Source organism: Chroicocephalus ridibundus, chromosome 2 (assembly GCF_963924245.1).
Source record: "Chroicocephalus ridibundus chromosome 2, bChrRid1.1, whole genome shotgun sequence".
Taxonomy (NCBI): Eukaryota; Metazoa; Chordata; class Aves; order Charadriiformes; family Laridae; genus Chroicocephalus; species Chroicocephalus ridibundus.
In genome coordinates, this window is record NC_086285.1 from 123,212,680 (window position 1) to 123,239,809 (window position 27,130).

Here is a 27,130-nt window from a genome sequence, read left to right on the forward strand (position 1 = left end):
AATAACGAGAGCCCTGGTCTGACTGTAAACCATTATTTACCTGCTAGGAATGATATTTCCTGCTGACTGAGAAGGTGAATTAAGAAACTCAGCCACGTAACGCTAGTATGTAATTCATGGTACAAATTAAAACCCATAAATGGCTGCTCCTGCTTATGTTTCTGGAGCCTGTGATGCAGGACTTGAGAGAATGGATGTGAGGACAAATCTAGCAATTGCAGGCAATCACATCTAGAAACACAGAAAGGAACGGGCCATAATGTGGCTGCTACAAGTGGGCAGCATCATGACTTCATTGCTAAATGAGACACTTCAGAGGATTGCCAGTGTTTTTGTGTTGTATTGGCAAAAGCATAGTTGCTGGGTACCAGTTCATGTGTTTTTCAATGGTGGATTTATTTTTTTTTTCCTCTGAAAAGCTGTATGGACAAGCGCAGCAAGGCCCCAGTTGCATGACACAACGGTCATAACTGATTGCCTGTGCTCCAAAAAAGCCTGGTCAGATGAAGAAACAGCAACGGGCCTGGCCATTATGAATAAACTCTGAATGTAGCACTGCATAAGGGACCTCATAGATTTCCTACTATATCAGAGGGACATCTGATTGTTGTGCAGATGTGTTAGACAGTGAACCATTGTGAACACCCCTGAATTAGGGTATTGTAATGAAGGACTTCTCCTCTTGTTTCACTTTTAGCATACGGCTATTGCATCACTGCCCAACCGATACAGACAAAGACCATTCAGTGAGGGGTTGCATTTTTTCCTGTTTGCTTGTTGAACTAAAGGTTTTCATGGTTTTTTTTCTAGTACCAAATTGCTGCAAGGAATAGTTCAAGCCGGCAACCAGGGAAAGTGTTTGGATGCTCAAAGTAAGTATGCTTGTGTGTTCGTATGTGGTTTTTATAGTGCTAGAGACTGAGCAAGTACACAAGAACTTGTGTTTGATGTCTATAACGCAGTAGCTAGATAAGTTTGGTATCAATAATAAGTGATATTCATTTGCAACATCTTTGACTGTGTAATTAATAGATTCAAGTCATCAGGAATTACTCATTCATGAAGCAGAACTGATGAAAGGTAAACTAGATGCCACAGACTTTTTGGAAATAATGTGGGTTTTTGACTGGAGTAAGAAGGAAATGCTGGCAGAAAGAAATAATTTAAAAAAAGGGAAACTAAAGGTAGACAGTGAATTTAACTTCTTTCCTTCTGTTTGGGAGCTTTGAGAAATTGTATTCTTGCTTTTGTTTTGTTAAATGTTAGCTCTTCTGCACATTATTAGTGCTACCTTCATAATGTTAAGTGGGAAAAGAGCAAACTACAGCAAGCGCCACTGTACAGGGTTAGTAATTGATTTCAAGTAGAATTTGTAAGGTGCTGTCCCTTTTTTTGATCCCTGACTACGGGCCTTTAAATCGCATCCCACCCAAGTTGGATGTTAATTTCAGTTGTCCGGCCTCCGGCGCGGCATCTGTGGCGTCCGCGCAGGGAGTCACCTGTGGCGAGCGGAGATGGGTGGCAGGAGGAGACGGGAGGCCCACAAGGTGGCAATGTTTAGAAAGCCTTCGGAAAGGATGCGCCTGGAACGGATCCGGGCACCCGGCGGTTGCCATCGCTTGTTCCCCTGGTGTCATTGCTGCTGCATCTGTGCTCTGAAACAAGAAATCTTCACTGTTGCCCAAATGGAATGTAGGATACCCGGTAATAAACCTCCTATTTGAAGAGATTCACTACTGACAGGGCTCACCGGGCTGTGCTGGATACTCTACGTGCCTTTTCCCCCGGCAAGGAATGCGCTGCAACATTAGTGGTTTGCGATACAGTGTGGGGTTTCTTCATTCATAGCTAGTGCTGAAAATACGCGTAGCACTGAAATGATGCTAGGGCTGCCTAACGAAGAACTTTCATTTGAAAACATACTCCTGCATTTCTGCTAACGCTTGAAAAGCTGTTGCAGCATACAAATGCGAACTTTGGAGGTAGGAGTCATCTCAGTTTGCGTTGATACTTTCTTTGTGCTTTGTAGTTAAAAGTAAAAACGTTTGTCTGAGATATTTTAAAGACTTGTTTCACAGTAAAACTAGGGATTTGCTCCAAGTTATTTAATGCCCTGGAAAAAAACCTTAAAAATCTTTGCAGAAAGATTTTGCCACATACATGATAGACGTGAGAAATTATTCAGGGTAAGTTCTATGGGAAATACAAGAATTGCCTATGTTCTCTGGCACAGAGGCAGGTAAGGAGAAGAGATTGACACTGGGAGAGGGAGAGTTAAAAGAAGAGCCAAAGAGTTCAGATTCGTCAGGCTGTGAGAGAAGAGTTACTTTTGCAGCAATTAGAAGCTACGCAGGGCTTGAGTGCACCTGGAGATTCTCAGGAGAAGAACAGAAATCTATAATTTAGAGCTGAAAGAGGCTTGTATGCCTCAAGGATGAAGCAATAGCTCTAGACTAGAAGAGGCACCTTGAAAGCAAGAACGAGGAAAATGTAAAACGTCCTCCCCCTGTGGACACACTCCTTCCCGTGAAGGTGGTGCAGATGGAAGTGCTGCGGGGCAATGCTCCGTGCTGAGCCACGGTGGGTTTCATCAGTCACTTCCTACTCTTGCAGAGCAGTGCTGCTGCTTAAAGTCACCTAAAGTCACTGTGGTTTTACTGGTGTTGTCACAAGTACTTTGAAACAACAGGAAATCTAAGGAAAACTGTGAGTGTTGAGATAATGTGCAGCCACAAAATGGACACTTATAAAAGCAGACTGCATCCTACCTGTCTAATAGGATTTATCTGACACATGCAGATTTCCTGCAATGGGTAACCCTCTCCATGAAGCAACAAATAGTTTTCCAGCATATTCCCCGTGGATTGCTGCTTACTGTGTAGCCTTTCGTCTCCAAATCCCTTAGTCCTTATGGCCTATTATACGTCAAAATAAAGATCTATCTATCAGCCTTCTAATACCAGAGATTCATTATATTGCTAGAGAATTAGTTGAGCTATTACAATTGCAAAAGCCAAATCCATGTAACATGCTATTATGTACCGGCCTCCACTCAGGAAACCTTCTGATCTGGTTTTGGTGCCTTTGAGCCTGACAAATGGGCATACTTTTTCATGGTGTTAAGCTATATGGACAACAGCATGAGGAATGGTGTTGGAACATCCAAGGAATTTCACACCTTTTACACTGGGCTTTTGGCAGTTACAATTCCTTGCTTGATGTATTATCACTAAAATATTTACAATATACCCTAACATTAGAAAGCAGTTCTGGGATCTGTTATATTTCAATAATTTTGAGATAGAAAACAAATATGTATTTTTAAAAAGTATATACACACACAGATATATATATACACAAAAAAGGTATGTTTGTATGATGAACTACCAATTCATGAGGTGTTCAGAAAAAGACCCATACAAGGTTTTCTTTTTCTTGCAAAGAAACAAATGTTCTCTGGTCATTCATGCAGAAGCTGCATGCAAGTACTTAAAGCAGGCAGACTAAAGAAGTACTTCCTCTCGCTTCTTTCTCCCTACCTTCCAGCACCAGCACTGGTGCAGAGTAAAATACTACTTCTAGCTAAGAGCACTCCGTTTCCCACTCAGTTCCCCACTGCTCGTTTCCCTAAACTGGTCCTCTTAATGTCCACCAAAGAAGATGTGACTTTATTAAGGGACACTTATACCTTTAGACCTTCTTAAGTAGTATGGAATTGGTGAACTTCTGGACTGAGCAGACTGCTCTGAAAGCATTTTCTTTCTGTGGAAACACCGCAAGGTCCCCCAGAATGTAGTGGAGGACATCTCTTTAGGGGTCAGTCCTGCATGGGACACAGCCGCTTTATAGCTGATTTTGATCCAACGTGAGAAAACTGGAGACCTAAATCCTGAACCTAAGAGAGCAAAGTTAACCGAAGTGGAATGTTTGTTTATGGCTGCGCACTCACCAGCCCCGTTCCCTTTTTAACTTAGGAATTGGGTAGCTTGGATAGCCTTTTATGGTGCTGTCTGAAAATATTCTGAACTTTGGGGTGATATTTATTTTTTCAGTGCCCCATAGCAAAAATTATCCCACAGGAGCTCAGCAAAGTGGCTGACTCATCAGGAACGTAACTTTGCTCTTCAAAAAGATAACGTGTGGTTTTGTTCAGCGTTAATAATGAGATCCTTTCCAACGCAGAAGCTGTCAACAGCACTGACATACATTCACAGTTACAAAAACACATAGCCTTGTGGTTGGGGTTTTTATTAAATAGAAACCTCATTTTCTACTGTAATGAGGAAAAGACACTGTTTTCATGCCACCAGTACCTTTTGTGCTCAAAATGTTAACAGAAGCCTTTTTTCATTTTATATAGAATATGACTGTTCAGAGGTTACACAATGTTGCTGCTTGTGCCATGAGTGTGAGTGTAGAAGCTGTGACAACATACAACAATATAAAAAAAATAATGATACCCTTATTTCTAGTTGTCTTTTGCTGCCTTCTGCGTTTTGCCTATCAATGGTGCTTCATTTAAAAGACTGGAGAATGTTTATCGAAAGGTGATTCAAGCAATGATTTGAGTTCTGCTCCAGCAGCAAAAAAGTCCTGTTATTTTTTTTTAAGGACCTCAAAAAAATATTAATCCTTGTCAAACGTGTCAAGTATTGGTAGCGCACCCAGATGGTATAAAAATAACTGTGTCATTTATCAAAGCAGTTTCTAGATTTTATAAATCTAATCTTGCAAACATGAGCAGGACATACCTTGAGTCTGTGCAGTTACCCCGAATCTGCCATCAGGCTGGATCTGTTAGGGAAACAGAGGACCTTTTTCTAGTAGCCTGTGTCTTGCTAGTGTGGTCATGATACTGACTGTGAGTGTGATCGCTTGCTGATCACTTCGATGTCCAGAAAGCGCTAACAGCAAAGTCAGTAAGTAGCTCTGTAACTCTAGATTTCATCCAGGGAAGGAAAGGCAAAGGCAGGAGAGATGGAGAAAGGAATGCAGATGGAGGAGCGTAAAAGGAAGATGGGGAGAGAAGGCTGGGGTGGCACAGTGGTGACTGCACGCAGTGGTGGCTCCCAAGTGCTGCTGAGGAACATGACAAAGAACTGAGCTACAAACCAAAATGCTGTTGCAGGTGGGATGGGAGGCATGCGGAGCTCGGAGTGCCATGGCTGTGTTCCCACCTGTACCTTCTTTTCTATGAAGTACATGCGTCCCTGTCCTGTGGCATGGTCGGTGCCGTGTAGCCTACCTGGCCTCGCCTCTGATGCTGCTGCTGCGGCAGGTACCTGCACGTCAGGCGCTGCGATGCTGAGCTGCGCTGCTCAGGGCATCCAGCGGCAGAGTGAACTCCAGGGGGTGGACAGGCTCCCAGAAACCCACCCTGCCTGCTAGGAGCCCAAGGGGAAAGAAAGGCTCGAAAGAGCTAATTCAAATTTTTCACTTTATTTTAAGGATGGGTTTCAGGGGGGCGAGGCGTGATTGTTGCTGGCTTTTCTGGCTTTGTTTCTTGGATTTGCTTGTTTGTTTTTTTCTTAATCCAAGGATTAGCATTTTTCCAATATTTGTCTGCAATCACCGGGGCTGGAAGCTTTGGTTTTCATTAGCTGACTGCTGGGATTCTTATATAATTAAGTTGCTCCATGATCTGCATCTTCCAGAAAATCACCCTGTACGCTGAGTCACAGTAAAGCGTGAGTCGCTGGCAGCACGCTAGTGAGGTCAGGTGGAAGCAAACACACATTTAATTGTATAAGTTGTCCTTACAGTAAAAACGTTGCTCAGAATAATGGCTTCTTCAGCCTTCTTAGAGACTTGTTTAGCCTTAGGTAGAGTGTGGGAAGGCCACTGTTGTGTGCTCTGCTGTTGCTTTACAAGGTGGCAAAATTAGAGGTTTTCAGTGTCTGGGGACCTATAATTTGTTGTCCTTCCTATGTTTCCTCTGTTGTTAACTCAGGGCTTGCACTCAAGCCCAAATGTTGTAATCATCTGCATCGTCTTGCATATTTGTTCCTACCTGAGCCTGGAGCAGGCACAGAAACAGGCATGTGGTGGGAGGCACTGACACATGGGCAAAGTCAGTGGCAGCTGGATCAAGCCTTAAGAGCCCCATCTGGAGATAGAATCATAGGATGTGTTGGGTTGGAAGGGACCTTTAAAGGTCATCTGGTCCAACCTCCCCTGAACTAAGCAGGGACATCTTCAACTAGATCAGGTTGCCCAAAGCCTCATCAAGCCTGGCCTTGAATGTCTCCAGGGATGGGGCCTCCACCACCTCTCTGGGTGTTCCAGTGTCTCACCACCCTCATTGTAAAGAGCTTCTTCCTAATGTCTAATCTAAACCTACCCTGCTCTAGTTTAAAACCATTGTCCCTTGTCCTATCACTACACGCCCTTGCAAACAGCCCCTCCCCAGCTTTCCTGTAGGCCCCCTTTAGGTACTGGAAGGCTGCTCTAAGGTCTCCCTGGAGCCTTCTCTTCTCCAGGCTGAACAACCCCAACTGTCGCAGCCTGTCCTCATAGGAGAGGTGCTCCAGCCCTCTGATCATCTTCGTGGCCCTCCACTGGATCTGCTCCAACAGGTCCATGTCCTTCTTATGTTGGGGGTTCCAGAGCTGGACACAGTACTCCACAGATCTGCCACCAAAGCGTGCACAGCCACAACCCCCCTTAAAAATCCTCTCTGAGTGATAAGATAGGCCAGGTAGATGTCGTGGTTACCATTTATTGTGGGGAGTGCCAGTTTTACTTCTCTCTGAATACCAGTTCCTCACAGAAGGAAGCTGGCAGTGCCCCCACACTAAGGTTTATGCAGTGGCTTCCATGAGAGCTTCATCCTCTTATATGATGCCTGGATTTGGCTCACCGCTAATGACCTGAGTGGGCTGCATGGGATAAACACCTTCTGAACGGCACTATAGGAAACACCCTTACATTATATTACCCTTTTTAAAGAGAATAACTGGTTCCTGTCTTGTGTCTGTCTAAAAGAACAATATTGACTGCACTCAAGTATTTTCAGACTTGGTCTGATTTCACAGCTAGGGTTTTTTTTGTCTAGTATAAGAGGCTTCATGTAATCACTCTTTTAAATCTACAGCTTATGTTTGACAAGTGGGTCATTGGTTAATGGAAGCAACTAAATCCAGCTGTTTATCTTTCCAGTAAGACCACGCACTTTCTGTATGCTCTTGTCTGCTCAGAATGGAGGTGTGTGCATTTTTAATGATCCTCCCTATGTTTTAGAGTAGGGGTGTGGGCTTTATATTACATTCCATCTGCTCCCTATATTTAAAGAAAATAAAAGTTACAGGAGTACTTCAGCTGGTGTCACATTTGATCCACAAATTTATGGTAGCAGTTGTGGTACTAGTAATTTAATCACTAGGTGTGATTTTTAAGAAGTTGTTAATTTGACTTCATAGGCAAAGTTGAGTGTACATTGCTTGCAAGTTTTCCTCCTTCCTCGTTTCTCCTCCTCAAGCTCCAGTATTGGAGTGCGTTGCTGTTAGCAGATGCACCTTCCACTAAAGCAAGCCAGCAGTAGCTTTCTCCCAACTAGCTTTGCCTCTTAACAACCAGGCAAGGGCATTCTTTGGCTAATTTGAAATTTCAGGCTTTTCGGAAAACGCTTGGTAAGCTTTCTGTAGGGTGCTAGTATCTAAATAAAGCAGCTGTGGCACTAGGTTAATAAAGGGCTCAAAGCATTCATGGGAACGTGGTCTAATATGTCAGGTTCCAGAAGTCCTGTTAGGGAACGCCTGTCAGCGAGAGAAGCTTCCTGACACAGTTTGCGAATTATTTTTTTTCTTTTTTTAATTCACAGTGCTAACAGAAGTGTAACATGGTTAAAGCTGTCTGTGAAAATTATTTTTCCTCTTCATTTGAAAGCTAGTTTATGAATAGAGTTTGGATAAACGCTAAGATAATAATGCACATTGACTGTTGCCATTGGAAAAAGTCTGTTTTCCATTAATAAGTAAGGAAACAAAAACTTCATGATTAGTAATGGTATTGTGTAAAGTAGCAATGAAGTTGTACTTAGAAGAACAGTTTCGTGCTCCCAAATGCTCTAGCATTTGCAAATAGTAACTATTTCCTTACAAGTGTGTTAAAGACTTAAATACTTAACAGTAAGTTAAAAAGCATGTGTGTATAAAATTATCAGAAAGTAAGGAACAGAGTGCCTCAGATGCTTGCATTTGGCCCATAAGGAGCCTGAAATAACTAAAAGCAAGTCTATATGAATGATAAGACAAACTTCTGATAAATTGTGTGTGTAATACATAAATCTGTTCTAGCGCAAAGAGGAACGCTCCTAGGTTTCTCTGTGAGCTGGTGATCAACAGCAAATCCTTGCACCCAAGTGTTTTCAGCTGTGCCCCAGGGTGTTCAGCTCTTCAGTGTGTTGATGGTGGCAATGTGTCACACGCGAGGTGTGTGAACCCTGGGCGCTATTCAGCCCTTAAATACAGGTGTCACTTCTTGGGATGGCTGCATGCAAATGTGTGTGCAGCTTACCAGGCAAGTACTGCAGCACGTTCCTCTCAGCCTGGATGAAATGAGGCATAATTAGCTAATGACAGTATGGTAGCTGGACAATAGGTACACCGGGGACTTTGTCTAAGGGAAGGAAACCAATTTGATCCAGGTTCTCTGCAGGTGGCTGATGAAGGAAAATGGAAATTGCCCAAGTGCTACAAAGGATTATGCCTGACAAAGGAAGGGTGGAAAGAATGGGAAAAAGAACAATGGGGAAACCTCAGGTGTGGGAAATATCCCGAGATAAAAGGGAGGAGCTCATCTAGTTGTAGCAATGGAGAAAAGGGATAGCATTTGCGTAGCTGCAGAGCTGGAAGTACTGCATGGATCAGGAAGCAAACCATGGAGGAAAGGATGGGGACCAACCATGGTGGTGCTGAGGGTGAAGCAGAGGAAGCTTGCACAGATGTGTGACAGTAAGTGTGTTGAGGAAGCTGGTCATAGCAGCGAGGCCTGTTTCTGGTAAAATGCGGAAAGCTGACAGAAATTAGTTTTTGTAAAATTCTATGAATGTACCAGATAAAAAGCGGTTACCAAGAGAAAGGGCAGGCAGAATACAAACAAAAAAGCACACCGCTTTCCGTGTGACCTCTTGGCATTTGCTGATTTGATGGGCATGTGAGGCACATTTGCTTTGTAAGAGGATGATTTGTAGTACGCTGTAAGGACATGAGGAAACTATTTGTAGAGTATTTTGCAGTGAGGCGCTGGATCCTTGGGCCAGGGTTTGCAATCCCAGAAACACTCGCAGACTACTGAATGACTTGGCAGTGGGATTTTGATCCCGGTCAGGCATGAATACGCTCTGTATTTCTTTCACATTAGCTAGAGTATGTAATAATGTTTATGTTGGCTTTTTGCTGGCAGTGGGAGGACAGGCATTTAATTAACAGTTTCCTGGGACAAAGTAACCCCTTCAGATCTTGGTTTGTAATGGTCCAGCCCTTTCTATCAGCTGGTTGAAACATTTTTGATTCGTAATAGGTATCCAAAAAACTCAATTGACCATCTTACTGGAACCATGACTTTATTGTGCCAGCCTCCTCCCTTCCTCTTTAGCAGTGGTGAGTGTCTGAGTGTCTTGGACAGTTTGGTAAATGTTGACAAATGTAATGTTCCTTGTGGTGGTTTGCAAACGCTGTGTAAGCCTCGTGTTCAGTATCCATAATGGTGGTATGAGACAAGGTGCAACACTGAATGCCAAACAGGTCTTAGCCAATAATCGTTCCAAAGCATTTAAACTTATCCTTATGTTATGTGCAGGTATTGGACAGTCAAGTGCGGCATTAAATTACTCGGATAAGAAGTGAAAATCAAATGGCTGTGAGCTTCACAACTCTTGTACAATACTAACAGATAATCAAAGAGCTGTTTTTAACTATTCTTGAATTCTTTGTCTGCTGTGTCATTGCCAAGCCAAGTTTTCAGCAGAGTAACAAGTAATGTTGAAAGTTGTCATCAATAAGTAAGACATCACTTTAGTGTGAGATACAACCGTATCAGATTTTCATGTTGGAAACTTTGTCAAATGGTATTGCAAAGCTTCTCATTTGTCCTCTCCCTTGTCCCAGTGTTGCTTATATGAAATAAGTCATTAGACTGAAGTGTCTTCAAAGTATATTGCTAATATTTTCGGTACAGAATGTAAGAAGGAACATCAGAGGTAATATGTGGTTTTTATTTGTCTCTTTAGCCCCAAGAAAGCCAAAGATTCCCAACAGCTGAAAATATATAAAGAAACAGTAGATTTTTCTTCTGTTCTCTCACATTTCCAAATCCTTCCAGGCTCTTACCATTTGTAAGTTGTTTCATTGGTTTTGTTTAGGATATGAGTGCCTGAAGCTCTGATGTTTTCCAGTGGTAACAGTCAGAAGCTGTACTGTATGGAAACTTGAAAATCCTAAATCCCTCCTAGAACACAAATCTCACTTTCATTTGATTAAGGTTTTGTCATTCTCTGAAAAAGTCTGGGAATCCAGACTACCTGAACACTTTGAATGTCTTTTGTTTGGCCCTTTGTGGTCATTACATCTGAACTCTGACAAAACAAGCCTAGAAAAGTTAACACCTCGCTGTAAATGGATGTGGTGATGGTAAATCTAGAACAGCTCCAGACAGATAATTCCGTGTAAATGCATGTGAATGAGCCATGAGTCAGCCTCCTGCCTCAATTCCTTTCAGTTGGTATTAAAGACAGAGTGAGAGACAGGAGTTGTTACTTCAAGCATTTATTGATCGCAGGCTCCATTTATGGGTTTTCAGATGAAAGCAGCTCCCCAAGGTGTGCCCGAAACTCTGCTATAGCCCAGTGGATATCACAGAACACAAACGTAATGGTCACTAAAAAATTCAAAATTTGGGTTTGGTCTGGAGTTAATGGAAGTAAAAATTTTTTCTCTTTGGAACCATTCTTCACTGAGTGTTTCCTGATCTCATTGGAGCTTTTTGTTACGTAGGAAGCGTTGCGTATTCAGTGGGAACTTCTTATGTTTTAAAGTACAGAATCCTTTGATGTATACTGGAAAATGCTTCTTTCTAAATAGGATTTTTTTTCTTTAAAACACATGGATTTAGCTAAACCCTGAAAGGGTTGGATTTAATAAGTGTCCACTAAAGCTATTTATTAATTTTAATCTAACCATTAATATTAAAAGTACAAAACTAGTCTTAAAATATCTCTTCTATTCAAAGGCTTCTGAAATCCTGTTTCTGTGAACAAAAAAAAAATCCTGATTTTGTAGACAATATTTGAATCTTGAAATAATCCTCTGATTTCTATTTGATTTATACAGTAACTATAAAAGGTAGCTGCTGCCTTTTTAAAGAAAAATAGCCACAGGCTGTGGCTCTTCAAGACCTCTGTCTTTAGTGAGGAATTCATACGGTAATGGTCAGATTGGATTTGCAGCTTGTTAGGCTAAGTTTTCAGGAATGTTTAGCTGACAAAGACCCCAAGTTTTATTTTATTCTTCCTCCCAGGCACAGAACACTTCTTGAAATATTAAATGTGACCTCTGAAATATAAATATGTCCGAGTATTTAAAAATAGACTTGAATTACCTCATAGGGATGTGGTCCATGCACATTGTGTAACTGGGACAGCCCTCTCTTTCTTTCTCTTTATCTGTCTCTCTCCAGGGAAGGCAAATAATCAAGACTTTGCTTAAAGTGGCCACACTATAATCCCCAAGGGTGGGAAGCTCATTCTTTATCTACAGGATGTCTGGAGTGATAAGTAGCTGTTTTATTAAAACTCATGCAGTGTTTCTTTGTCCTGACAAAACTATCATTTGCTGTTTGGTATGGCGAGTTTAAATGCAACGTGCCCTGAAATTTAAGGCATAGAATGAAGTAACGGGATGGAGGTGGGAGGATTTATTTAATGCTGTGTAAACAAAAAAAGTCTATAAAGTTATAGTTCTGAATTTTCCCTTGAAGTGATTTTACGCCACGGTGGGAGCTTTCCTTTGGGCTGGTCAGTTGCGTTGACAGTGCCAGGGAAACAGGAAATGTGAGTTCTTCTGCATAACCCAGGTTAGCTCGAAACTTATCATACACCACATCATATCTGATACACGTTCACTGTGTTAGTAACACTGCTTTTGCTAATTCCTTTATGGACATTTCTGTGTGATACGTTATCATCGCAGGTTAGAAGTGTGCACTAATTTGGGCTGGAGCAAGCCCGTGCTCTCTAATAGACCTGCAGTTGCAGACACCTCATTTGTACTTCCCGTAAATAACATGCAAATCTGGATCCTCCTAAGTCTTCTCTTCTTAATTTATTAAATGAAACTTTCATTCATGGTGTATATTATCAGAAATTAGGCTGGTCCTGACGCAGCCTAGTTAAGTATGCTTATGTTTATATCCATCTTACTGAATCTCCTCATGCTGGGAATAACGTCTGCATACCTTAATGAATTGGGGCTTCCTTGAGCAAGTAAGTTGTGCCCAAGACTTAACAGAGTAACTTTTTTTTAGCTCTTCCCAGACTTTCTTCCTGGTTTGCTTTATTCACTTATTTTCAAATCTAAATGCTGTTGGCCAACTCCTTCGGGAAGAGCCGTTTATGCATGGGTTTCTGATAAATACGCATGCTTGAGTGCTAGAAATAACTTTGATTTTGTTCTACAGTGTGTAAATCTGTTGCTTTGCAGAATTCTCTTAATCTTCATCCTGATAGAGGAGGACTATGAGAACAGTTAAATTAGAAAAGCAGACTACGTTGATCAGGACTGCTGCTTTATAAAACCTGTTGTTACCTTCTAACTGCTTGTTGGCCTGAAATCCAGTTTCCTCGTTCTGTTTCCCAGTGGAAAAATTACACTTCTGACAGAAATGTTCATGAAACTCCTCTAAAAAGTGAAGTACGTGGCCCAAAATAGTTATACTTGCGTGATGTTTGCTGCAGTTTGAAGTTGTAGCTGAAGTGTATTCTGAGAGCAGTGCAAGGAATATCACACTGATTCTGTTATGAATTTGAACAGAGATGCCAGATGAGGGATGTTCACTGGCCACTGTGGTGTTAAATTCATTTTTCTTTATCTCACCCCCTGTTCCCCCTCCAAAGTTATCCAAGCAATGGGGAATTTCTGAAATCATTAATTGTATTTATACTTTGTGTCACATACAAAGCTCCCTAAAAATGTGTTTGGGGTTGTTTGGTTTTTTTTTTAATCTTCTAACAAATATGTCAGCAGAAGTCTCTACTGTGGCCATCACCTCTGTTTTTAGAGGCTGTGCATTGGTCACTTCTTATCAGCATTAAAATACCCATAATTTATTTCCACATTAGCTGCCTAGTATAAAATTCTGGGTCGAGCATGCCTGAGGTCTTTCTTACACTGCATTTCGGGCTTTTAGGGGATTTCACTCTCAGGCATTATAAATTACGCTGCATGGCCTTTTTACCGCAGTAAGCGAGGCCTAGAGCAAGTAAGGAGAGAGGAACTGAAAACGAAAGCTCTGAGGAGGAAGGAACCAGATTTTGGAGAATGATGTTTAACTCTGTTGCAGTGCTCGATCTGCCGGGTTCACCACAGCAGAAATCAAAGCACTGGGATGCATGTGCTGGCGTGGTGCCATTTTCATCCTCAGCATGCCTTGGGACTTGCTGTGTTTTCCAGGGGAAGTGTGGGATCACCTTGTAGCCAAAGTCAGATGGGAAATGAGGAACAGCAGGCTAATGTGGCACGGGAGCTGGTTGCCCTGAGAGATTGTGATATCTCAATCCATGGAGATTTTCAAGATTTGGCTAGGCTATGATCATGTCACCAAACATGACCTCATCTCGTGCTGGTGGTGATCCTGCTCCAAGTGGGAGATTGGACTGGATGACCTCCACAGGTCCCTTCCAGCCATTGCTTCTGTGGTTCTCACTGCTTGAAGATCTATTACATCAGGTTTTGTAATTCCACCCTTCAGCATTAATTCTTTCCTGGCTCTTTGCTTTGCTTAGTCTGCACATCACTTGTGGGTCCTAGATTTCAGTACTTTTAATATACAATAGGTGGGGGTTTTTTATCAATGCCATGCTGACCTTTCATTCTTCAAGCTGCTCTTATATTTGTACGTCTGCTGTGTGTAAAACCTATAAAGGCAGCACAGATGCATGGGCACCTAGTAATAACAGCATTAATAACAACAATAAAATAACAAAAATAAAAGTAATAATAATAACAGCAACGGGTTCCTCTTTCTTGTTCCGTGTTGCTGGATCCGCATCCGAGACCTCTTTGCTCATGATGAAAGTGGGAAGAAGAGGTTGCTGGCTTCCTGCATGTAGACAGTCGTGTTTGTGGGCTACATGGTGCTCAGAAACAGATGTAAGCGGGGGGAGTGCCACGCCTATGGACTCCATATTGCACCCTGCGCCCGGCAGGCTGTGCTAGATGGACTGAAGCAGCATGTGCTTTCTGAAAACCAGCGCCAAGTTTCTTTTGCCGAGATCTGGCTCAGCTTCCATAAAGGTAAGGTACTGCGTTGAGACAGCGTGTGTTTTCTGACCTTGAATCCTAATACAGAGGCAAGAAGGGGTCTGGAGCGAGTCTGCCGTGCTGTCCTCACCTGCACTCCTCTCCTGCGGCTTTGCCAGTACGTGTTTTAAACAGCTTTGGAGATTGCAATAAAGAAGCTTCTGTTCTTTGCCACCGGTTGAAGAAATAAAAATATTTTTACAAGTTAGGGTAGCAGCGCGTTTTACTGCTCGCCGCCTAGCAGAGCAGGTAGGGTTATGTCTGGCCCCTAAAGACCTGCTATAGATTATTTTTATATTCTGTCACCATGTACCGTTTCTGGCTTCTCCATGGTCTTGAATGTTACTAAGACACTTACTGGCCTTTCTAGCAGAATGTATTTTGCTGCTTCTTTTGAAAAAGACTCAAAGGCAGCTTTCTCCAGGGGGTTTGCTGTTGCCAGATGAATGGAACATTTTTCAATAAAATATGTCAACTGCAAATGTCCATAGGTTGGTCACTGAAAGTGAGATTTGAGTATATTTGAAAACCTGGCAGAAATAATAAATAAAACCTCCTTTCTTGTTGTTCAGAGGACTGTGGTAAATTGGCAGACTAATTTGAGTTTTGTTAGAGATTGCTCTGTGTGTCTGTGAATGTATACATCTGATTTAAATCCAAGTAGTTTCTCAGCAGCCCAAGTGCTGTGCAGTTGGTCTTTAGTTATTGATTGCATTCACCTGACAAGCTCTCTGTGAATCCAAAGTCTATATCATGAGCATAATCATGTAAACTAAGCTTTCAGCAAAGTGTCATTTCGGTCTGAAAGATTAGATATAGATTAGTTAAAATTTTGTAAAATCACTTTCTTTGTGCAGAAAAAAAATCTGAGGTATAAACCTGATCAAACTCATGCTCCAGAAATTGAGCTGTATTAAAATATCAGCATGTGCCTCTGAGAAAATATTAGAAATATCCTTATTGCTTCCATTAGACCTGGCACCTTAAAACTCATTTTGAAGGAAAGTTGGATTTGGGGGTGCCTTTTTTTTTTTTTTTTTAAAGATGTTGGCAGATCTGCCTTAATATTTCTTTTTTTTTTTTTTTTTTTTTACTCTTTTGTGTCTAACAGCCTCGAGGTCAGAGCTGTTTAGAGACTGTGCCCATGGCCACTCTTGCTGGTCTCTGTTTAGAGAAAACAATTTGTAAACAGTTGGATAGTTTGTTTTTCTAATTGGTTAATGTGTGAGTTTTGATCCATTGTTGGGACATGAGGGTAGGTTTTGCCGCGATGGAGTTCAGATCTCCTTCCAAGGATGACCAGCATTGCTCTGTGGTTGATGTCAAACCTTGAAGGATGCTATTTAGGCAAGGGGAGATATGTGGAAATCATAGAGATAGGCAGAGGGAAACGGGGGTGGGGGGCGGGAATAAGAAACCCTTTGAAATGAAGAGGAGGAAGAGACGAGGGGTTGTGTGAATGGTGGTGCTAGCAGCGTCAGCAGTGCCAGCAGTTCAGTGCTGCTGCCTTGGCAGGCTTTTTTCCCTTCTTGTTTCTGACCCAAGCATGATTTTAAAGGATGGTGCCATCAAATGGTTTCTCTGTGTAAGCCTGAGAGCAGGAGAAAGCTGGAAATGTGCAATGAAGCCTGACAGGTGTTCTGCGGTGCTCTCTGGTGAAGCTGTAAGCAGGGATATAGAGCTTGGTAACTTGGACATCCTGGTGCTTGGGGGTGGGAAGGGAGGACGGGTGGAAATCCAGGTGGTGTAGCAGATACAGGAACAGGAAAAAAAATAACATCGATGAACTTAAACCTTGTATTTTGTGTACGGTTAGGGGTCCATGATTTCTGACATAGTCTATCCTTGTACCATCTAATATTTATGCACATTTTTGTTACTAAAGTGTCTACTGTAATAAACATAAAACCTGTTCTTGTGGAGCTGGCAGACCAGGGCAAGCTTTGTGTGGTGGAGATGGCCGTAATTACCCTGGGCACACCAAAAGGGAGGGGGGATGTTCAGGACAGCTGGGTGGTGTCTCCCCATTTGGTCTGTACTGCTGCCATCGGGGCAGTGCAACAGAGCAGCGTGGTGTGGCGGCTTGTTTCCTGCTAATTGCCAAACCCAGAGCCTGAAACAGCCCCGTGGTGTCAGGACAAGGTGGGAGGTGTCAGGGGAAAGAGGGCGATGCTGAGGTACCAGGGCAAGGAGGGTGACGTGAGGGCGGTGTGGCCAGCGTGGTGAGGCACTGGAACAGGTTGCCCAGAGAAGCTGTGGATGCCCCATCCCTGGAAGTGTTCAAGGCCAGGCTGGATGGGGCTTTGAGCAGCCTGGTCTAGTGGGAGGTGTCCCTGCCCATGGCAGGGGGTTGGAACTGGGTGATCTTTAAGGTCCCTTCCAACCCGAACCATTCTGTGATTCTATGATGCTGAGGTGTCAGGGCAAGGAGGGAGGGATGCTCAGGTACCGGGGGCAGGAGGGTGATGCCGAGGTATTGGGCATCGAGGTCTCCGTTGTTCTCGTAAAACCGTGGCGAAGCCGTGGCTGCCGTTGTCACGGGGAGAGGTGGGCAGAGGACCGGCGTGGTTCCCCTCCCCGTTCCTGGAGGGTGGGGAAGGCGGGGGGGGGTGGGAGAAGGACGCGTTTCTGTGCCGCCCACGGACACGCGCGGGGCGGCGGGATAACGGGGGGGTGGGTGGGTAGTGTGCGGCGCGGGGCTTTGTCTGCCCTCACCGCCGTCCCCGCGGGTATCCCCCCCGTCCCCGCACACGCGTGTCGGGCGGCTCTTTGTGCGTGGGCGCGGGGCGGAGCGGGTGTCCCGTCTCCGTCCCCCCCCCCCCACCGCGGGGCGGCGGGAGGCGAAGGGCGCGGAGTCGGCCGGTTGCCATGGCGAGGGGCGGTCACGTGGGGCGGCGGCGGGCCTGACGTGCGCGGCGGGGGCGGGGCGGGAGGGGGGCAGTCGGGAGCCGCCGCCGCCGCCGCCACCTTCCGCACAGCAGCGGCAGCAGCAGCGGCAGCAGCAGCGCGGGGGCTCCGCGGAGCGGCGGGGAGCGCCAATGCCCGGACCGACCCAAGCCCTGTCCCCAAATGGCGAGAACAACAACGACATCATCCAGGATAACGGGACCATCATCCCCTTCAGGAAGCACACGGTGCGGGGGGAGCGCTCCTACAGGTACGGCGGCGGCGGATAGCGGGGCGGCGGCGAGTCGAGGGCGAGGGGGGGGAGGGCTGCAGCGCGGGGGGCGGTTGCATAAGGCGGGTGGGCTACGGCCCCCCCCCCCCCCCCCCCACCTCCCGATACCGCTGCAATCCGCGCGGTCCCTTTGCAGCCCCCCCGCCCCCGCCACCCTCCGGTCCCGCCGGAGGGACGGGGGCTGCGGCGGCGCTCGCATTGTCCGGCTGGAAAAGCCTTTGGTTGAATAGGCGGGATGTCTGGCGGGGTGGGGGGGCTCTCCGCTCCCGGGCGGAAGAAAGGCGGCTAAAAAAGAATAAAATAAAAATAAAAAGGGGAAAAAAAATGGGGAAAAAGGGGGGAGAGAAAAAAAAAAAAAAAGGAAGGAAGGGGAGAAGCCCGCGCAGGCAGCTCCCCCTGGAAGAAGCCGCAGCACCTCGCTGCGGATCTTGGAGGCGGCGCCGTGCGGGAGGCGGCGGCCGGGGGTGGCGGGGCGAGGGCAGCCCCTGCCCGGCCGCCAGCCCGCACCGCGGAGTGGGGGACGGGAGACGGGCCCCCCACCCCCGGCACGCCGGTCCGAGGGTGACAGCCACCCCCCGCTCATCGGGGCGGGGGTGACATCCCCCCGCCCCCACCGCCGATGCTTTGGGGGTGGTGGGGGGCGGCTCCATCCGCCCGCGCCGCGGCGGTGGGAGCCAGCCCCATCTTGTATTTATTTATCGTTTTTTCTTTTTTTTTTTTTTTTTTTGGGGGGGGGGGGGGCGGGCACGTCCTTTGTCGCAGTTGTAGGCATTTTTGATGAATCGCTTGGCATGCGCTGCTGGCAGCGCTTCTGCATTAACATCTCCGACAATATGTTCCGGCAGATAAGCTCATTAAAATTGTTTGCATTGTTTGATAAGGGTCGCGGCGCAGCCCGGAACGCAACTGGTTTTATGTGCTCCTTGCCGCCGACTCGAAGGGTGATAATACGGCCGGTAGCTCCCCTTATGTTAATATACAGTTATTTTAAATACTGCCTGGATGACAGCAAGCAATGCCTCTGCAGAGAACACGCCCCTTAAAGCTGATTTTTCAAACCGCAGGAAATGATGCTGCTTTCAAATATCTGACTAAAGCGGCGAGTTGTATGCTCGATTAGATGAAAACAAACGTGGATGACTTGGCTTGTTTGTGTGGAGAAAATTACGGTGGTTGTTTTTTTTTTTTTGTTGTTGTTGTTGTTTTTTTCCTTCTGCTGAGGAATAACAGAGCTGCTACCGGCGTAATAACCTTAACAGTGAATCTCATTGTTGATCACACACTGATGGGTGATGGTGAAACCCGCCGGAGATCCAAGTGTGTGGCTGGTTTGAATACCACAAAATTTAGTCTATCCCTCTCTTCGAATCTATTGATACTTTGTGTAAGGAAGCCCCGCTGCACACATTTGGCGCAAAGTAGCAACGTTGCTTTTGTAAAGACCTGCAGAAAGATTTTAGCTCTCACTTTCTTTATCTGAATTTCAGCTGAGCAGTACGAGATTGTTTTAGAGGAAAGCTATATTTCTATCATGCACCTAAACAGAAATATGGAATAGATTTGAAATAAATTATTGTGCATCTATCTTTAGTTATTCTGACGTGTCATAGGTGCTACTGATTGCTATCTTGTTTCCTTCAGAAGGGTTCTTGGAAAACCTCTGTTTAATGGGGTTCTCCATTATCCTTTTGCAATATGTTTGTATGTAATTTTCTGCAGCCATCAACAAGTCAGTTTCCTTGTCCTTCTGCCTGTCATATCATACATTGAACTAGGTGTAGAAAAGGTGTTTTTTGAGGCTGCTGTGTTAAGCTCATGGTGACAGAAATAATTATATCACTTGCCCAGTTTTCCAGAAAGTGTAAAGTTATTCTGCATCTGAATAGCCTTTCGTCCACAGGAGTACTCCTTAGTCTTGTAGAGCTTTGTATCAATTTGTATTCATATCTAGAGCAATATAAAGGAATGCAGAACTATTAATGCTAATGTTGCATGTTATTTTGGGGCAGCAAATAAATCATCCAATTCATTTTTTGCAGAAATAAACCTTTAATGCTCAAATAAAATCTCTACTGGGGAATAATATTTAGGTTCTCTTTTCCTTGTGGAAACCTACCCTGATCTACAGAGTCATGGCACCCAAATGCGTTGATTCCCTAGCTCTGAGAATGATTTGTTTTAATCTGTAGCTCTAAGTACTTTGTGACGTAAATGTCAACCATAAAAGGAAAAAAAAACTTAAAGAAAATGTGAAAACTGGTGGAACTTCTCCTTGATACTGGAATATAATGTGCTTTTAGCTTCCATAAAAATATTTAGTAGCTAGGGTAGTTTGGTCCTTGCTAGGTTTGAGTTGAAGCAGAAGATCGTTAAATAAAATTTAACCTGGTTTAATCTACCATCAATATTGTGCCTACTGCCACGCTGGACCGTTGGTGCCATGCTGACTTTGGAGCGTGCTTATGGAGCAGCCCGCACGACTTCACCATATGATGCATGAAGTTGCGATGCCTCTGATCGTCGGGCTGGTTTGTTCCATCTGCATCTAGAAATATGGAATAAATATGTCTTTAAACACAGCCTGAAGCATGACAACAGATCAGCAGTTGTACAGATCTAGAAGTACGTACTTTGCTCACAATACACTTCTGCATAGTGCAGCTTTGCTTTTACGTTAAAGCGCACCTACCAGATGTATAGAGGTTCAGTATTTGCCTTTCACTTTTCTTGCTTGTACTATCAGAAATGTTTTCTCATTTTTACTTTTAATGTACTGTTTCATAAAAAAAATAGTGTTTGAACAGAAAAAAACCTGTTTACCAATTTAGATGTTCCTGTTTAGATGTTCTCAGACCTCTTAAAAAAAAAAAAAAAGTTTACCGTTTCAAATATCAGCTCCTACCAAAGATTTGATATCCAGCTTCCAAAGCAGATTTAGAAAGAGGTGAGATTTATACCGTCTTGCAGACTAGGAAGCTGATGTGAAAGGAGTTGCCCTGAGTTATCCACTGAGTTAAGGAGGCAGCAGGGAGTTGAACCTACACCACATGAGTCCCAACCATGTGCTCTGTATGCAAAGCCACAAATAGTTTTCCCAAGCCTTCCAAAGGACATGTTATATTTTGCAGACTGGGATGGACAGGCCTGAGGTGTTCAGTTTCTCATCGAGCCTCACTTAGCTGGTAAATGGAAACCAGGCACTTTGGCATAAAATTTAGTCACAGGGAGATGTTACCTTTCAGAATAAATAACTCTAATAAATCTGTATTTCTGTAGCAATGTGCTGTTTCAGGAGCCTGACTGTAAAACTTGGTTGGAACTGAGGTGTCATTTCATTGGCGCAAAATAGATTTGGGCTCATTATTTCTGAGAATGGCATTACATTCAATTATAGTTTTACTTGTATGTTCAAAGACGACTGAAAAAATTCAATGAGAAACCAAATCAACAGCTGTGTGGAGCAGGGCATGTCTGCAGTACTTTTTTTTTTTTTTTTTTTTTGCCAGACTCTAGGCATCGTGTGTGATTCATCAACTCATCGTGTTTTTAAATCTAGCTGTACAAAGAGTTTGAATATTTTCAGGTTTGAATGGCATACTTAGCCTAAACCACCCCAGTCTAAAAGGGACAAACTGTTGTACCCTCCTTTGCAGGATACCACACTGAACTTGTGGTGTATCTATGTGCTGCTAGAAAAATGGTTTTCTGGTCCTTTGTACACTGGCTATATTTAGTTTTACACCCAGAATTTTCACAAAGTGGGGGAAGGGGACTAATTTCCTGATGATTTTTCTTCAAATCACTAAGCTAAAAGAAACTAAAACAAAAAAATACTTTCCTACCTCTGAGTATGTACCTTGCTAATGATATCTGTATTAAATACTTGGTTTTCCTAAGTGCCACCTTGCTTTTAGAAATCATTATGCTGCCGATGTGCAACGGTGCAGTGCATAATAACGAAAGCTGGACGGAAGCGGTGATTTCCTCACCCACTGCCGAAATATTGTGGGGTGTAACAGAGTGTATCTGGCCATTGTCGTTTACTGTGGTGGGAGCTGATAACTTCCACGCTGGATGTCGAGACTTAACTTATAGCAAAATCTGTTTTGGTCTTTGCTTTGCGTTTCTTGCTCTAAAATTAGGTTCCATTTAATATGGTAAGCAGGTAATTCTACTGAAGTAAAAGAAGATCATTTGTGGTGTTCAAATTAATAGATTGAGGCCCAAACTTTTCTTGCTGGGAGCTGGGAAGAAGATACAGAGGCAAAGCAGTGAGTTGTCGTCTCACTTCATAGTATAGCTGGGCCTGAGGATCTTCATCCTCTGAAACTGTAAATGCTAGTCAAAGTGAATGCTAAATTTACTAAATATATTAGCAACCGAAACATTACTTCCAGAGATGTTTGCTCTTGGCCTAACATCATGAGAATTTTGTCCTAGATTTCACTGGAAGCAGGAGAAAGGCAATAATGGATGTTTTGTGGGGTTTTTGTTTTCTGGGTTTTTTTTTTTTTTTTTTTTTAAATAAAGCATAAATCACACTCATAAACTTGGCTTGAGCTTTCCTAAAAATGGTATTTGTGATAACCCCCTTGTCTGTCAAGCATGTGGATTGCAGCAAGATGGTTACTAGCTATCCAAGAGTAGACCATCCTGATGACTTAAAGCCAGCAGCTACTAGGCAGCGTAAAAGGTACCACGCAGAAATCTTTGGTTCCTGTGGGCTTAGGTACCCCCTATTTTCTCTTCTTTCACTTTCACAGAGCTGGCTTCCTGTCACTGCTGCTGCTCTTTAATCTTGTTTTCTGATTAGGGAGTGCTCTGCCTAGGGAGAGGTGTTTTGGTGAGTATCTTCTGCTGGGCAGGTCCAGCTCTCAAAAAGTGCAGGGTGAAACTGAAGTTTACTGGGAATCACGTGTGAATGTGTGTAAATGTCTCAGAGGGTTATGAGGAGGCTCAATACTGCATTGGTATTTGGAAGCCTAGATAGTCTGTCCCTACATTATTGGTCTACCTCTCTTGACCTGGATTTAGACCTTCCTTGATGGGAATATCTTCTCAATGTTTTAGGAGTTGAGGCTATTTCTTAAAATCAGGGGCTAAGAGAGAGGTAGCTTTGGGGGGCGGGGGGGGGGGAGAAGAAAACAACACTCCACAGACACCCCGGCTTGTGTAAGGAAATGAAAGTAACTTTCAGACAGCACCATCTTCTCAGCTTGCACCCAAGCGCTCTCACCAAAAAGGTCTGAGCGTACCTCGTTTGCACCCAGCCTCCGTGGGTTTCGGAAACGTCCTGTAGGTGGGAGGCTGCATTCTGTTTTTTTTGTTGCGTGGTGTGGTTTTTTTAAACTACCTTGTAGAGCTGCATAGCAACAGCACTGTGTTTCTGGCATGCTAACAAAAAAAAAAAAAAAAAAGGAGCGAGTTGAGGATATGCGAGAACTGAACCTGATGCTGTCACTTTTAGAAACAGACATTTTGGCTTCTGCCTAGTGTTTTCAATCCAGCCTCCCTCGAAAGCAGGCACTGAAAAATATGCTGCGTCGTGAAAGAAAGGTGATTTGGAGGTGGGGCTGTGGACCAAGAGAGCCGGATTGAAGCTATTTCTTTTGACTTTTTTCCTTTGCTGCATGAACAGCTATTTTGAGGGAGATGCAGCTACTACATGAGAGACGGTCTGGACCACAGGAATGTTCTTTCTGGTGACATACCTGGTCTAACCTCTTGAGATATAAAACATGTTTTGGGAGGCAGTAAGAAAAAATAAGTGTAATAGGTCTGTATTTCAAGCCTTGGCATTTGAACGAGTGACTTTTTAAAAATATCTTCGAGGTTTTGGCTTTGGGCCTTGCAGGGGGAGGCCAGTTTAATTTGACAGTCTTTTCTCCTTCCTCACGCCCGAAGCTAATTATAGCAAAGGCTTGGTAAGGAAGAAGACAAATCGTGTGCCAGCCTTTTCATTTTGGAGATGCAACTTTCAGCCTTTGTTTGATAATTGAAAACGAGCGGTCTCGCCGCATCTGCTCTCAATCACGCAAACCACTGCGCGGGATGGCACAAAGGCTGTAGTGTGGCGTAAGCGTGGTGGCAGCAAGACTCACGCTGCACCGGGACGGCATTCGGATACCTCCTTGCTCGCTGAATCCTGACCTCCAGCTAGTGGCACTGATCGCTCCCTCCCAGTATCAGTGCTAGGGAATGTAAATGGAAAACATCCGCGTGTCTTTTGTGGATGATGTTAGCTGAGCACTGCAAAACTGTTTGGGTTTTGCTCCAAACTCTGCTGCCTGACTCACTGATAAAGCATCTTCTTCCTATTGTTTCATTATAATAAGGTGGGAGGGGAAGGGGAGTATTGTATCAGCTATAAAAGTTTACTGAACTTGAGTTTAACTGTTGGGTTCTTAAAAGTGGTGGCGTTGTTATTTTTAACACAGGTCTGTTGTCTTCGTGCTATTGCATGTTTAATTCAAAATGGAAATCTTGCCTGGAATATTTTGACAAAAGTTTGTCTAGTTTTCTGGTGCTATACCGAGTTATTGTTATTAAATACGTGATAGAGAGGGCTCTGTATGCTGAAAGCGCACCTATTAAATGGCTCATCTTAACCACTTTGAAATTATTTCTTGTTTCCTCTAGGGCCCCATACTTAGTGGAGGGTGCTTTTGTGTTAGATCTGTTTTTTTGCTACGCTATCCAAACAGGAAATGTAAACATTCATCAGTGAGTACAGACTTAAGGATGTAGCTTCCGTAGGAAATCCTACAACTGTGCCAAATCATTCTGCCTGGAGGGGAATATGGCATGCCGGTCTCGGTCTTGATCTTCTGGCCTTGCGTACGGCAGCTTTGCATTGCTTACACATGTTGCTTGTGAGAGGGAAGGGGTTTGAAATATGGGTGAGGTGGTGGAAGATGGAGCCTGTGAATCTGGATCCTGCACCCGTGGAGAGGCAAGGACTGAAACATTGGTGTGAGCTCATGCGAATTTAAACAGAAACTTGGAGTGGTCTGGAAATATACTTAAATAATTGATGCAAACTGAAAAATCCTCAGTTTGGAGTTTGTTTGGCATTTCTTCTGTGTAAAAACCGGGCCCTTCTCCAGTGTGGCAGTTGACAGAGTAAAGGAATAGCTTATTTTTCTCTAATGGTATAGCGTAAAGCAACGCTGTATGTTCCTTTTTTCCCATATGGTTGTGTATATTGTTTCAGAGGTTTAGTTTTCAGTATTATGTTTCTTGGCAATTTGGAACCCTGAGACCTCGTTAACAAGATCCGGGGACTTCAGCCCTATCTTTTAGGAGTAACCCAAGTGAATATCCCGCCTACGGCAGGGTTCCTTAGTACTGTACAGATTTCCTACCCAAGCAGCTGTAATTATTCGGAGATGCACATGAATGCAAATTCTTGCCTGTCACTCTGGAATGCAGTGTTGATGCTCAGAAGAGCTTGCCGGCAATATGTATTAAACAGTTTTGGGGGGGATGAAAATTCATTTTAGGCAAATTTTACATGGTTGTTATGCTTCTCTTCTTAAGGTTAATCTCTGTGGAGCTAGTCCAGTAGTATCATGAATAGGAAGCACTGAAATATTTGAAGTAGAATATGCATTTGTTTTGCTTATGGATTCAGTGTTATACAAATCATAGCTTATTAAAATAACTATACAGTCTGTAAGTAATTGTTTGTATGGAAGTGGAGCACATAACCCAGTGATATGAAAGTCCCGCAGGAGTTTTTGTGTACGGAAAGACTACAGTACCTAAAGTACCGAATACAGAAAGACTCTAGTACCTAAAAGGGGCCTACAGGAAAGATGGGGAGGGACTCTTTATCAGGGAGTAGAGCAATAAGATGAGGGGTAATGGTTTCAAACTAAAAGAGGGGAGATTTAGATTAGATATTAGGAAGAAATTCTTTACTGTGAGCATGGTGAGACAGTGGAAGAGGTTCCCTACAGAAGTTGTGGATGCCCCATCCCTGGAAGTGTTCAAGGCCAGGCTGGATGGGGCTTTGAGCAGCCTGGTCTAGTGGGAGGTGTCCCTGCCCATGGCAGGGGGTTGGAACTGGATGATCTTTAAGGTCCCTTCCAACCCAAACCATTTTATGGTTCTATTCTGTGATACTATGGTGTGTAGGAGTGGTAGGAACATGGAGGCAGTGAAAGGGTAATTGGTTGAGTAGAAGGAGTACCTTTTCCCAAAAGGACAGTATTCACATGGAAATAGTTGTTCTGTTGAAAACCTTGTTATGCAAAAAGGCGTTAATTAAATTTTACTGAATTATTGTTTGGGGTTAATGTTTCAAAGTTACATAAGATACAGATTCTGAATCAGGATCTGAAAACACTGTCTTCAGTCAACCCATTCACCTTGTGCCAGTTGTCAGACTGAAGGAAGCATAGGAATATTTTCTTTTTTTTCCCCCTTTAACATATATATTTCTGCTTGCAGAAGTTTGGCTCTCCAATGGACTTTTTTAATCTGTGGTCCCAAAGTGTGAAATGAGTTTCACAGCAACAGAAATGCTGTAGAACTGCCTTGTCTCTTAAGCATCTCTATTTTTAATACAGTGAGGGGGTTCTTTCTACTACCACCTTAAGCACTCTCTCTCTAATTGTTCCTCAAGTGCTATACAGTATGGACCTGGTGGTGTTGGTGAACAAGATGAACATGAGTCAGCAATGTGCTCTTGCAGGGAAGAAGGCCAACCCCATGCTGGGCTGCATTAGCAGGCGCATAGCCAGCAGCTCCGGGGAAGTGATTATTCCACTCTGGTGCTTCTGAGATTGCATCTTGCATACTGTGTCCGAATTTGGCTTCTCCAATTTGAGAAAGACAGTGACATACTGAAGTGAGTGGGGTGGAGGGCTGCCAGGATGGTGAGGGGGCTGGGTTTGGTCAGCCTGGAGAAGAGAGAGCTCAGGAGAGGGGGAAGATCTCATTGCAGTCTTTAGCTGTCTGATGGCAGGGGTTGTAGAGAAGATGGAGCCAAGCTCTTCTCTGAGGTGCACAGGGAGAGGATGAGAGGCCACGGCAGTCAGCAGCTGCAACAGTAGAAATGGCTTTAAATATTGGCAGAAAAGTTTTCACAGTGGGGATGGTCAAACACTGGAAGAGGTTTAGCTAGAGAGGCTGTGGAATATCTGTTCTTGGAGGGACTCAAAACTCAGCTAGATGGGACCTTCGGCAGCCTTCTCTTGCTGGCTCTGCTGTGGACAGGAGGTTGGCACAGGTACCTCTGGAGTTCCCCATCCACCCGAGTCACTTTATGATCCTATTCTGTAACTCTAATAGGCATAAACAGCTCTGGAGTTCAAAACACAGCACACAAAACAGTTGTGGAATCAGGCGCTTTAAAAGCGAAAGGAATATCACTTTTAATAAACACAAATTTAGTACTACCACCAAGGTGAAATCATCCTATCGTCAAAGGTTT

The 27,130-nt window shown here is 43.9% G+C and overlaps 1 protein-coding gene across 4 annotated transcripts in view; it reads left to right on the plus strand.

Moving 5' to 3' along the window:
* Window positions 1-27,130, plus strand: part of MAPRE2 (microtubule associated protein RP/EB family member 2) — a 104,299-nt gene that overhangs the window by 26,209 nt on the left and 50,960 nt on the right. For 2 of the 4 annotated variants that reach the window (XM_063326833.1, XM_063326832.1), the window contains one exon: window positions 811-872. Coding sequence is in view for 2 of the 4 variants with exons in the window: in XM_063326831.1 (XP_063182901.1) it covers window positions 17,552-17,670 (119 nt within the window). In the remaining 2 variants the exon portion in view is untranslated. Of the gene's footprint in view, window positions 1-810; window positions 873-17,429; window positions 17,671-27,130 lie in introns of those variants that run through there. The other 2 variants (XM_063326831.1, XM_063326834.1) reach the window with 2 other exon arrangements.